The 11,724-nt window shown below is 48.0% G+C and overlaps 1 protein-coding gene across 1 annotated transcript; it reads left to right on the top strand.

Annotated features, from left to right (window-relative positions):
• The first annotated feature begins 7,469 nt into the window (after positions 1–7,469).
• On the top strand, positions 7,470–11,116 carry LOC119530985 (synaptonemal complex central element protein 1-like). Its single transcript, XM_037831633.1, has 9 exons — positions 7,470–7,505; positions 7,730–7,784; positions 8,734–8,857; positions 9,070–9,133; positions 9,935–10,001; positions 10,075–10,198; positions 10,288–10,398; positions 10,624–10,711; positions 10,975–11,116. Exons 3-9 carry the CDS (start codon positions 8,778–8,780, stop codon positions 11,047–11,049), a joined length of 609 nt encoding a protein of 202 aa, XP_037687561.1. The 5' UTR covers positions 7,470–7,505; positions 7,730–7,784; positions 8,734–8,777; the 3' UTR covers positions 11,050–11,116.
• Positions 11,117–11,724: the final 608 nt, after the last annotated feature.

Raw genomic sequence — 11,724 nt, 5'->3', positions numbered from 1 at the left:
CACACTTCCCAATTTTAAACTTACTACAAAACTATAGTAGACAAAACAGTGTATTCACACAAGGACATGCACATAGACCAATGGAATAGAATTGAGAGTTCAGAAATAAACTCACATTTAGCCAATTGCTTTTTGAGAAGGGTGTCAAGTCCACTTAATGCGGAAACAATAGTCTATTAATAAATTGTGCTGGGACAACTGGACAATGTTCGATAAATGCTACCTGTGTTTAACTATTATTCCAATCTACAGATGAGGAAAACTGTGTGTGCGTGTGTGTGTGTGAATCTCTTAGAACGGCTTTATTCACAGTGGACACTCAGTGTCAGGTATCCGCAGCCCACTGATGAGCAGACTGAGGTCCTTTAATCTTGCACCACTTGCACCCAGGTTCCACTAACCAAGGACCAGTGTGCAGAAACACTAATTCAGCCCCCAGGCATGGCCAGGAGGAAGCCCTAGAAGGGGCTGGGTGGGCGCTGCCCTCTGATCCCTATCCCTCTCCTAGCCCCGTCAGCCATCTCCACTTTGGAGCTCCGCCTGCTCCAACCTCTTAGGCAATATGAAGGAGGACATTGCTCCACAACCCATGTACTATGCGCCACTGCCCAGAAGCCTGACCCCAGAAGGCTCTTCCCTGGGCCTCCAGAGGGAAGCTCGTGGGGGTTGAGTGGGGGGCCAAAAGCCATCGGTTCCTACCACTTCTCTCCAGACCCCAGCACGGGGGTGCCCGAGGACCCGTGACTGGGCACTGAGGGGGGCACCTTTGAGGGCCTGCTAATGGGGGGGGGGGGTGCATGCATGGCAGGGTAAGCATGCACCAGTGAACGTGCTGGACGCCCAGGCTGAGGGCTCCAGATGGGTCAGTGTCCCGCGAGGGGAAGGTCGGGCCCGCCAGGGTGTTCCTTCAACCCTCGCACTCTCCTCCTCTTCTCCTGACCCCTCCCGAGAGGCAGCGCCATCAGTGTTGATACAATGAGACGGGCACATTCTGGGCGGCATGGTCCCAGAAGAGCACTCGATTCATCTGAGTGATGGCTGAAGTTCAGAATTTTCTCCCATGATGCGAGGATATCTCCCACAAGATGGAATATTGGCAGAGTCTCAAGCGCATCCGAGCTCTGCACATGCGCATTAGCTGCAATACATGCGATGGAAAACGGAAGCTGACAGGCAGGCTCCACACATGCGCAAGACACTTACTCTCAACTGGCCAATCGCAAGCTTGGAAGGCCGCTCGCGGCCCTGGGCTCTAAAACGCACTTTCAGGACTCCGGGCACACATGCGCACCAGTGGCCAGGCAGAGGCGCCAGGGGTCTCCTCTTGCGCAGGACCGGAACCAGTGCCCTTCATTCCTGAGGTAACACCAGTGCGGAGGTGCACTGCACAGGCGTGGTGTGAAGCGTCCCGCCCCCTCAAGGTGTGGTCCAATCATCAGCCGAGGCGCGAAAGGCGCGGCACCAGCGAACAGGACGGAAATGGCGGGAAGGTCCGGGCCTTCGGGCACGGAGCCGACGGGATCCGTGGACGGGGCGGAGCAGGCTGGAGGTAGTGGTGTGAAGTTCGGCCAGGTTCTCCTTGGTAACTGGGCTTCAGAAGAGATATGGGGTGCTGGGTCTGAGCTGGCCCCGGGGCGTAGGGTGCCGGCGGAGGGGGCGCGAGGCGTCTCCCTCTTGCTCAAGATCCAGGGGCCATTTATGGGAAACTGAAGCTGTTCGACAAAGAGGAGGGAACAATTACCCACGTACACACCACATAGATTTGACTCACTTAACTTTTACCACATTTGCTCCATGGAGTTTTTGCTTAAGTAATTTAAAGTAGTCAGCAGGCATCCTTTCATTTTTTTTCCTAAGAATTTCCGTATGCACCTTTTAAAACAAAGGACTCTTCCCTCTCCTGCTACACCTAAGGGAATGAATAATTCCCCTATGTCTTCACAACCAGCCCGTATCCAAATGGTCCTATTTACCCGAAAATGGCTCTTACAAGTGGATTTTTTCCCCTGTTCTCTCCTGATGGGTACCGACTTCCCGCAACGCACCCTTTCTTTTCTTCCTGACCTTACCCAGGGGAAAGGAGGGATATGGCAGTTCCTTTAAGTTGCACAGAAGTTCAGAAACTGCAGCCCAGCAGAGAGGAAAAATGAAAATTTCTCCCCCGGTTATAATCCGCCCATAGAAGGATATGCTGCTGGGTGTTTTATGGGGATTTCAAATGTACATAAAAGTGGAGTAGGTTGTGCAGCAGTTCCCGCAGAATGTCACTCAGCTTGTTGACCATGCCCGCGTGGCCTCACCTCTCCACCCCGGCCCCCAACCCCACGCTTCGTCGACAGAGGTGGCCACGCCCTCAGACCTGCTTGCAGCCGCGCGTGCTTGGCACCTTTACCTGACAGGTGTTTGAGCAACGAAGTAAGCGTAGCACAGAGAGCTGCTTAGAACAGGGCATGGTTCCCAGCGGCAGCCCTCATCTGAGGACAACAGAAAAGAGACAAGCAGATGCATAATACCCCATTTATTAAGCATCGACAATGATTGCCACTATGCTAGAGAAGCCTTTTGGTATTACTGTTTCAAGTTCCTCAAATAAGCTGGTATACGTGTGTGAAGATTTAGTCAACTTCACCAGCAATGGACGAGATGTAAAGGAAAATGAGATTCCATTTTTTGCCGATCAGATTGTTTCAAAGATGGTAGGGGCGCTGTCTAGTGTCACAGGATTTCCCATACCACGCTGGTAGGAAAAACAGTGGGAGCCCATCAGGTAGGATTTTTAGTGTTTAAATAACTTGTTCCCCTTTTCAGTCACCTTCTTAGGGGATCACACAAAACACACAAATGCATGTACCAAATACAATTGCTGGAGCCTCACTGATGGTGGCAAAACATGGGGAGGGAATGGCTAAATCCAAGTATACACATGGACACCATGAAATACCTGTGCAGATTTCTACAATGAGGAAAAAATACAATTAAAGTTAAATTTATTGACTTTAATTTTTAATTATTAGATATATTTATAACTGATACAGATTGATCTTAAAAAATATTTTTATGAGAAAAAGCAAGTTGGAAAAATTGTGTTAATTGTACCCCAGTTTCTGTTTCACAGGAAAATGTCTGTCTGAGAGCTGTGCTCCTAATCAATGACTCTGGGGAGGGGAATTGGGTTGGGGATGGTGGTGCAGAAGTGGAGGGACATTTTGAATGTTATTGTTTGCTGTTTCTATTAGGGAAATGTAGGTAGCACTTGTGGAATTTTAAAATGGAACAGAGAAAAGTAGGGAAATTTTGAATGGTATTTGAGGATGAGATATTAATATATAACACTGTTAATTTCTTGGATTTGATTGTTGTACTGTGGTTACCACATAGGAGACTGTTATTGTACTTCAGATTTTCACACTGGAGTATTAAAGGGTAACAGGACATCACATCTGCATCTTATTTTTAAGATTCAAAAATATTAGCAATGGGAAATTGAGGTAAAGGGCATAAAGGATTTGTGTCCTATTTCTGCAATTTTCATGTAAATTTGAAATTATTTCAAAATTAAAAGGAAGGGACTCATATATACATATAGATGTTTGATTTTTTTAAATTGTGGGAACATAATTAACATAAAATTTGCCATTTTAACCATTTTTCAGTATACAATCCAGTGGCATTAATTACTTTTACCTGTTACCAAACCTTTTTCATCACCCCAAATGGAAACTGTACCCATTTAGAATAACCCCAAATTCCCCCTTCCTCCATTCTCTAGTAATCTCTAATTGATTTTCTGTCTCTATGAATTTGCTTACTCCAGATAGTTCATGTAAGTGGAATCATACAATATTTGTCCTTTTGTGTCTGGCTTATTTTACTCTGCATAATGTTTTCAAGGTTCAACCGTGCTGCAAAATGTATTAAGAACTTAATTCCTTTTTATGGTTGAATAATAATCCATCATAATACCACATTTTGTTTATCCATTCTTCTGTTGATGGACACTTGTCTATTGTGAATAATGTTGCTATAAACATTGGTGTACAAATATCTGTTTGAGTTGTTGTTTTCAATTATTTTCAGTATATATCTAGGAGTGGAATTGCTGGGTCATATGGTAATTGTTTGTTTAACTTTTTGAGGAACTGACAAACTGTTTTCCAAAATGACTGTACCATTTTACATTCCCACCAACAATGCATGAGGATTCCAATTTCTTTACATCCTTGCTTCACATCAAACCTTTGTTATTTTTCATGTTTTGAATATTAGCCGTCCTACTGATTTGCATTTCCCTAATGATTAATGATGTTGAGCACCTTTTCATGTGCTTATTGGCCATTTTGATATCTAATTTAGAAAAATGTCTATTCAAGTCCTTTGCCCATTCTTTAATTGGGATGTTTGTCTTTTTGTTAAGTTGTAGTTTTATATATTCTGGATATTAAACCCTTATCAGATATATGATTTGCAACTATTTTCTTATATTCTTTAGGTTGTTTTCACTTTCTTGATAATGTCCCTTGATACACAAAGGTTTTTAATTTTGATTAAGTCCATTTTATCTATTTTTTCTTTTGTTGCTTGTACTTTTGGTGTCACATCTAAGAAATCACTGCCATATCCAAGGTCTTGAAGATTTTCCCCTATGTTTTCTTCTAAGAATTTTCTGGTTTTAGCTTTTATATTTAGGTCCTTGATCCATTTTGAGTTAAATTTTGTATATGGTGTAAAGTAGGGATGCATTTATTTTCTTCATTTGTACTTCCAGATTTCCCAGCACCATTTGTTAAAGAGACTTATTTCCCCATTGAACATACTTGGCACCCTTGTCAAAAATCAGTTGGTCATAAATGTGCGGGTTTATTTCTGGACTTTGAATTCTATTCCATTTATCTATATGTCTATCCTTATGCCAGTACCACACTGTTTTGAATACTGTAACTTTATAGTAAGTATTGAATTCAGGAAGTCTGAGTTCTCTGACTTTGTTCTTCTTTTTCCAGATTGTTTTGGCTATTCTGATTCCTGGCATTTCCATATGAATTTTGGATTTTATATGTCTCTGAAGTCCCTATTAGGGTCTTTCCTTTGCTCTTTTGTTCTCCTTCAAATTTATTTGTTAAATAATTTGTGTAGGTAGTTTGCCCTGTGAAATTTCCCATAGTCTGCATGCTTGTAATCACATTCCCATGTGTAATTTAACATGTTCCTCATCCCTGTGCTTCATCTTAAGTGGCATTCAGATCTACAGGCTTAATGAATTACAGGTTTCATTGTTTGGCAATAATCCTTAATAGGTGATTCACGATGTCTGATTATCTTTATTGTGATGTTAACGGTCATTAATAATCATTGCCTAGCTCTAGTCATTCATTAGGAATTTGAAAATCAATGGCTATATTGATTTTAAACAAATTAATAAGAAATATTTCACAGAGAGTTTTCCTAGTCATTTATTTATATGGGGAAGCTGTTTGCATTTATCATATCTTATTAAATTTCCTTGCTAGTCCTTATGGTGTTTTATTAGATTTTCTAGAATTTTCTAACTGATCATATCATTGCCAGTTTTTGTGATTTTTGATTCCTTGTTCCAGATTTTTATAGCCCCCCACCCCATTTTTTCTTGCATTATTACATTGATAAGCTTCAACACAACCATGACTGGCATCAGCAATGAGAGTGCAATTCTTGCCTTAACCCTGAGTTTTATTCAGGGGATATCACCTTTTGGGGAATAGCTGACCATTAAAGTGCCCTGAATCATCTCTGGTGCCCTGTCCACCTCATGACAAGGACCAGGAGCACCACTCTGGCTGGAGACCTGCCCTCAGCCCACCTCAACCTCCGCCCAGGGCTGTCTGACTTGCCCTCAGGTCCCTTACTCTGAATAGATTCTGAAATTTTTAATTTTGTTTCCACAGGGCAGACCAAGTCCTCAAAGAAAATCGAAGACTTGATGGAAATGGTGAAAAAACTACAGAAAGGTCATGTGTCTCCTCTTTTCCTCTGTGTCTGAGGCACAGCCTAGGGCTTGGGATCAGGCAGACATGGATTCAGTTCCAGGCCCCACATTTCACAATGTTGGGATGTTATCCCATTCACTTTCTCTTTCTCTCAAAATCTGATTCTTTGAAGTAACAATATGGCCCCATGATTCAGAATTAAAGAAGTATAAGGGGATAGCAGACAAAAAAAGTTTTCCCAAACTTTGTCCCAGCTCCCTTGTTGGCCATCTCTTTGGTTCTCACTACACTCAAAATTAAATCTGAAGCCTTCATCTCTGATCCCTTCCCTCCACCTCACCTCCTGCTATTTTCTTCTTACTCACTGGGTTCCTTCCGGTACATTCCCACCTCAGGGAGGGCCTTTGCATTAATTCTTCCCACACCCCTGACCGAGAGCTGATCTGGGCACTCGAGAGGGCTTCCTGTAGCTGAAGGAACATGTCCCATTCCTTCACCCTTCAACCCCTCACCTCACTTTATTTCTCCTAATAGCAGTTACCACTATGACATTTATGTCTGTTTCCTGAATCCCCTACCCAGAATAAAAGCCCCTTGAGGGCCCCACACAGTGCCTGCTCATAGGTGAATGAAAGCAGCAGAGACATAGTGCTAGCACTCACCCACCTCTGCCTGCTCTGTACAGCCAGTCACTGTCATCTCCGGCTCAATCTCCTTTCCTCCCTGCAGTGGGAAGCCTAGAGCCTCGGATTGAGGTCCTGATTAACCGTATCAATGAAGTTCAGCAAGGTGAGGTCAAAGACCTAGCTGCCAGCCAGTGCCAAGATTTGTAGGGCCCAGTGCAAAGTGAAAGTGTGTGGCACTTGTTCAAAAACTCCTAGGAATTTGAAGACAGGAATAGCAGAGCATTAAACCAAGCATAAGGCCCTTTTAAGTGTGGTGACCTGTGACTGCACACCCATGAAGCTGGCACTTTGTGCCAACTGAGCCCAGCAAGAAGGGTCTGGGCTTTGGAAGCCCTTTTTTTGCCTCTGAAAAATCTGGGCCCCAGGTTTGCATGAAGACAAGCGTGAAATGTTAGTTTGCAAGGGAATAGCAAGGGAAAAGCAAGGCTGGCAGTTGTACTATTACAATGTCTGTCCTTGTGCTCTTTGTTTCAGCAAAAAAGAAAGCCAGTGAGGAGCTGGGAGAGGCCCGGGCCCTCTGGGAAGCCCTGCAGAAAGAACTGGACTCATGTAAGTTTGGAAGGGGGCCCCCAGATGTTCCCACAATGTCTTGTGCCTCTTCAAACCCAATCTTTGAGAGACTGAGTCCTTGCTATGGCCACTGCCTTCCCTGCAGCCTCACTGCCTACCAATATCAGGACCTCACTTTGATTGCTGACACTTTATAGTAGGTTTAAATATTCACTATACTGGGCATACCAAACCTGCTACATGAGCATGGGTGCAGTGGGTGGTCTCTGACGCCTGAACATGTCACTGTGTTTTCCAGTGAATGGAGAGAAAGTGCGCCTGGAGGAGATCTTGAACAAAAAGCAAGGTATTTACAGCTACCTGGTCTCTGCGCTTTTGCCTTTGCTACCCTGCGTAGGTCCATTCTCCCTATTGCAGCTGGAAGCTTTTGAAACTTGAGCCAGGTTCCAACCTTCCTGTGGATTCCACCAGCATTGCAGTAAACTTGTTTCCCTCAAAACCTGACATGATTGCCCAAACCTGATGCCCTTGATGAGCTCTCACAAAGCCCTTTGGTTCGTCTTCCTGCAGAAACACTCAGGATCCTCCGGCTGCACTGCCAGGAGAAAGAAAGTGAGTCACAGAGGTAAGAGGTTCCACCCAAGCCTTGCCCTGCCTTACCCCTTCCTTTTGGTAGAGTAGAGAAAGGAAGGGAAATAACCCTCAGACTCCGACTCCTCATTTCTTCCCACTGTAAAATGGAGAGCCCAACAAGTATCTTCCCCACTCAGCTCCAACATTAGGCAACTCATTGACTGGAATAATCATTCATTTGCTAGTTTGCCAATTAAATTTCAGTCTGTAACTTTACTCTTCATTATTCAGCTCCTCAGCTGTCTATTCACTTATCATTTCTCCATTCATTAGCACTTCCAGCCAGCCATTCTGCTGTCTGTCTACCACTCACCAATCCATCCAACTACCCATCACTCATTTATCCAATTCTCCATTCATCTACCAAACTCTCACCCATCTGTCCATCCAAACACGTGTCCATTCTCTCTCCACTCATCCTTTTTCTTTCCATCCATTTCTCTACCTCCTGAATTCTCATGTTGCTCATTTTTGTGATCAGAGACCCCAAGCTGTGGCACACAGAGGTTGGAACTATTTGGGAAATCTGATGAAATTGCTGTGTGTGTGTGTGTGTGTGTGTGTGTGTGTGTGTGTACACATGCACTTAACTATGCCCACACTGATTTCCTGAATCCTCATCAATATACTTCCAGGAAGCCAGTGCTTATGCCACTCCCCACCCCCCTCCCCACAATGTTACAAAGAAGGAATTTAGGAGCCTAGGAGGTGAGGCTCTGGGGGTCCCAGTGGAATGGCAGAGAAGGACTTGAAGCCAGGCCTGCAGAATCCATTGTAGCAAACTACTGGGTCTACAAGTAGGCTTCTTGGGAAGGCAGCCCTGACCAGATGGAGGATGGGATGGGTGGTATGATGCTATCAACAGAGCATCAACAGAAGGAAGCACAAGCTTCTCATCTCAGGCCCGTCCTCAGCCCCCTCTTTCTGGGGGGTCATTCAAGGAACGTGTCTGAGGACTGCCGTGTCCCTCCCCAGGAAGCACACCATGTTGGAGGACTGCAAGGAGCGGATTTCTGCCCTGGATTCCCAGATCGCAGAAGAGAAGAAAAAACAGAGACAGCTGAGGTGAACTCCAGTGCTCAGGGCCTGGGGGGGTTGGGGTGGGCTGTAAACATCAGGAAGGTGGTTCCAAGAGAAGCTGTGTGAGCTGGGGCTTGGAGGGTCTGGCTGGCGAAGGTGCTCCCAGCAGAGCAAAGAGCAGGGGCGAAAGGCCTAGCCTGGCCTGGCCCATCGGGGAGGGGTTCTCTGCCCTTCATCGTTTTGCTCTTGGCCCCCAGGTTGGATTTCGAGGAACAACTGGAGGAGCTGATGCGCCAGCACAAGGACCTCTCAGAATTCCATGTGAGGACAGTCATTGCTGCTCACCCATAGCCACTCCTTCCCGTTTTCCAAATCTTATATAATAGCTCCTACGAAGACCTGCTGCTTAGGCCCAAAACTGTGGGGTCACCCTTGACTCCATCCTCCTTTTGCCTACCACCACCTGAGCTAGCCCTGGTGCCGTAATGTCAAAATGGTTCTGGATTGAGTCGCTCATCACCACCCTAACTGCCAGCCAGTGTCGCCCTCACAGCTGCTCCTGCTTACCCCTCCACACCTCTCCCCACTGCCCTCTAGGATCCAGCCACCCTCAGCAGTCAAAGGAAACCTTGACAAAACCAAGGTCAGATCATTCATACACGGATGTCCATGGAAGATGCCTGGGACATCCAGACCAGTCTTTGCCAGCCTGGGCTTGTTTTTAAGTTGGGAGGGGGACACCAGATGCCAAACCAAAAGTAGGCAGAGAGAAATGGCAGTGTCAGGAGGGGGGAGCTATGTGGGCTGGTAACGTCGCTGTGGATAAAATAATCTCTAGCGTTTGCAGGATTCCCATCAGGGCCGATTTCAACTCTTGCAACATTCCTGAATACCGATGCATAAGCTCTAGCACAGCCCTGCCCGCCTCTGGAGTGAGCGTTCATGGCACAGGGACTCACTGGTGCGGAGGCCCCGAGGCTAGACCAGGCTGGCTGGAGGGAGGAACCGCAGTGGGAGTGTGTTAGGAAGGGAGGTGCGCTGAGTGGCCAGACCCAGCGAGGCCTCTCCAAGGCTGGCGGCGGCAGCCGGGAGGGTGGACAGGCCTCCTTTCTGTCCCCTCAGAGGCCTGAGCGGCTGGTGCGGGAGATCGGCACCCTGGACAGCAGCAAGGAGCAGCTGCTCAAGGAAGGTGAGGCCCGGAGGGTGGGCATCACTGTCCTTCCCTGACCTGCCTCGAACTGCCGTCCCGCTTCCCGCCTCAGAGAGGCTGGTGCAGGCAAAGCTGGAGGACGTGAAGCATCGGCTGCGCTCCCTGTGCGGGGCCAAGGGCCCCGCCACCATTACCGAGGGACTCTTCCTCCGCAGCCAGGAGGCCGCGGCCGCCATGTAAGACGCTGGGCAGGGGGCAGGGGCCCAGAGGGGGCAGGAGGGCTCGGCTGGCCAGGGTGCTGACAACTCCCTTCCCTGCTCCCCAGGCAGCTGTTCAAGGAGGAGAACCAGAAGGCGGAGGAGCTCCTGGAGGCCGCCCAGCAGCACTACCAGCAGCTGCAGCAGAAGCGCCAGCAGCTGCAGGAGAAGCGCCAGAGGTGGGTGCAGCGCAGACCTTCCCATCCCCTACTGGGAAGGTGGTTTTGGGGGTTCTCGCCTCCCTCCCGGCCTTCTATCTCCTGTCTTTTCTGAGCAGAGGCCTCTCCCAGTTCTAGCTGACAAAGCCCTCAGAGCTTTGCACCCTCTTGTCCCTCTCCCCCCTCTTTGTCCCATTCCTGCCCCCTTCTCCCTGTCTGCCTCACTCCACCCTGCTTCCTGTCCAGGCTGAAAGAGGAGCTGGCGAAGTGTGGAGTGCAGGTTCCTGCCCAAGCCCAGAGCACCCAAGAGGAAGGGGTGCGCCCAGGAGAAGTGGTGAGCAGGAGGGTTGGGGGAGGGATGGGAGCAGAGACTGATCCTCCAAGGATCAGGGCAGGAGGGTAGTGAGGGGTCTGTGGAGTCTTCAGAGGGGGTTCTGCAGGGAAGGGCATTCCCAGACAGAGGTGCCGAAGCAGGAGCGGCCTGATGGTGGCCAAGAGGGGCAGGCGGGAGGAGGTGGGTGCGGTTGTGCATGTGCGTGGAGACTCCCATTCCTGACCCTGACCCTTCGCCCCTCCCATGTGCCACGCCTCCCATAGGCCAAACCCAGGCTCCTCAGAGCCAGAGAGGAGGAAGAGCCACAGCTGTCCATGGAAGAGGGCCTGCCTGCATAGGCCACAGCACACCCCAGCCCTCCCAACTCTAGACTTCATTCCAGGGGTCTGTGGAAAATAAAGGCTGTTTTCACATCACCCGCCTCTGCTGAGTCTGTGCTAGGAGAGGGATGAGAGTCAGGCCAAGATCCTGGCCCCTGAAAGTGGAAAGCCTTGGCCTGACTCCACCCATAGGCCTCTGGAGGCAAACAGCAGGCACTCAGTTAATGCTTGAGAACAAAGTGAGGTATATGTGGATGCCAAAGCTGCCTCGCCCCACCGTGGGCAGTTTCACCACACTAGCCTCCTGGGCGCCCCAGCATCACTGTCACCTCCAGGACTTGAGCGCTGTTCCAGGCCCCCAGGCAAAGGGAGGCACGTAAAAGCAGGCCTGAGACCCTCAAATGGGTCCAGGGGGTCTGGAAACCCTGTAATTACTTGTCCAATTCCTTTATGTAAGGCTGTAGTGCACCCACTCCCCAAAATCCCCATGCTAAGGGTCAGTGTGCTGGGATACTCTGTTAAATGTTCATGCACAGGAAAGGGCAGCAAAATGCCTGCAGCCCTTATAGCTGAACGGAGAAAAAGAAATTGTTTCATGGGCATTAAATATACAACTAAGACACATTTATTAACAGGCACGTGATGGAGTCCTCATTGTGCTTGGAAGTCATGCTCTACAATGTTGTTGGCAAT

This window comes from Choloepus didactylus, chromosome 4 (genome assembly GCF_015220235.1).
Source record: "Choloepus didactylus isolate mChoDid1 chromosome 4, mChoDid1.pri, whole genome shotgun sequence".
Taxonomy (NCBI): domain Eukaryota; kingdom Metazoa; phylum Chordata; class Mammalia; order Pilosa; family Megalonychidae; genus Choloepus; species Choloepus didactylus.
This window is presented reverse-complemented; position numbering and strand designations above follow the sequence as displayed.

Coding starts and splice junctions, on each gene's coding strand:
- LOC119530985 (XM_037831633.1), top strand. CDS start 8,778: ATGTTGGAGGACTGCAAGGAGCGGATTTCTGCCCTGGATTCCCAGATC. Junction 9,134..9,934: donor AGGACCTCTCAGAATTCCAT/GTGAGGACAGTC, acceptor CTGTCCCCTCAG/AGGCCTGAGCGGCTGGTGCG. Junction 10,399..10,623: donor CTGCAGGAGAAGCGCCAGAG/GTGGGTGCAGCG, acceptor CTTCCTGTCCAG/GCTGAAAGAGGAGCTGGCGA.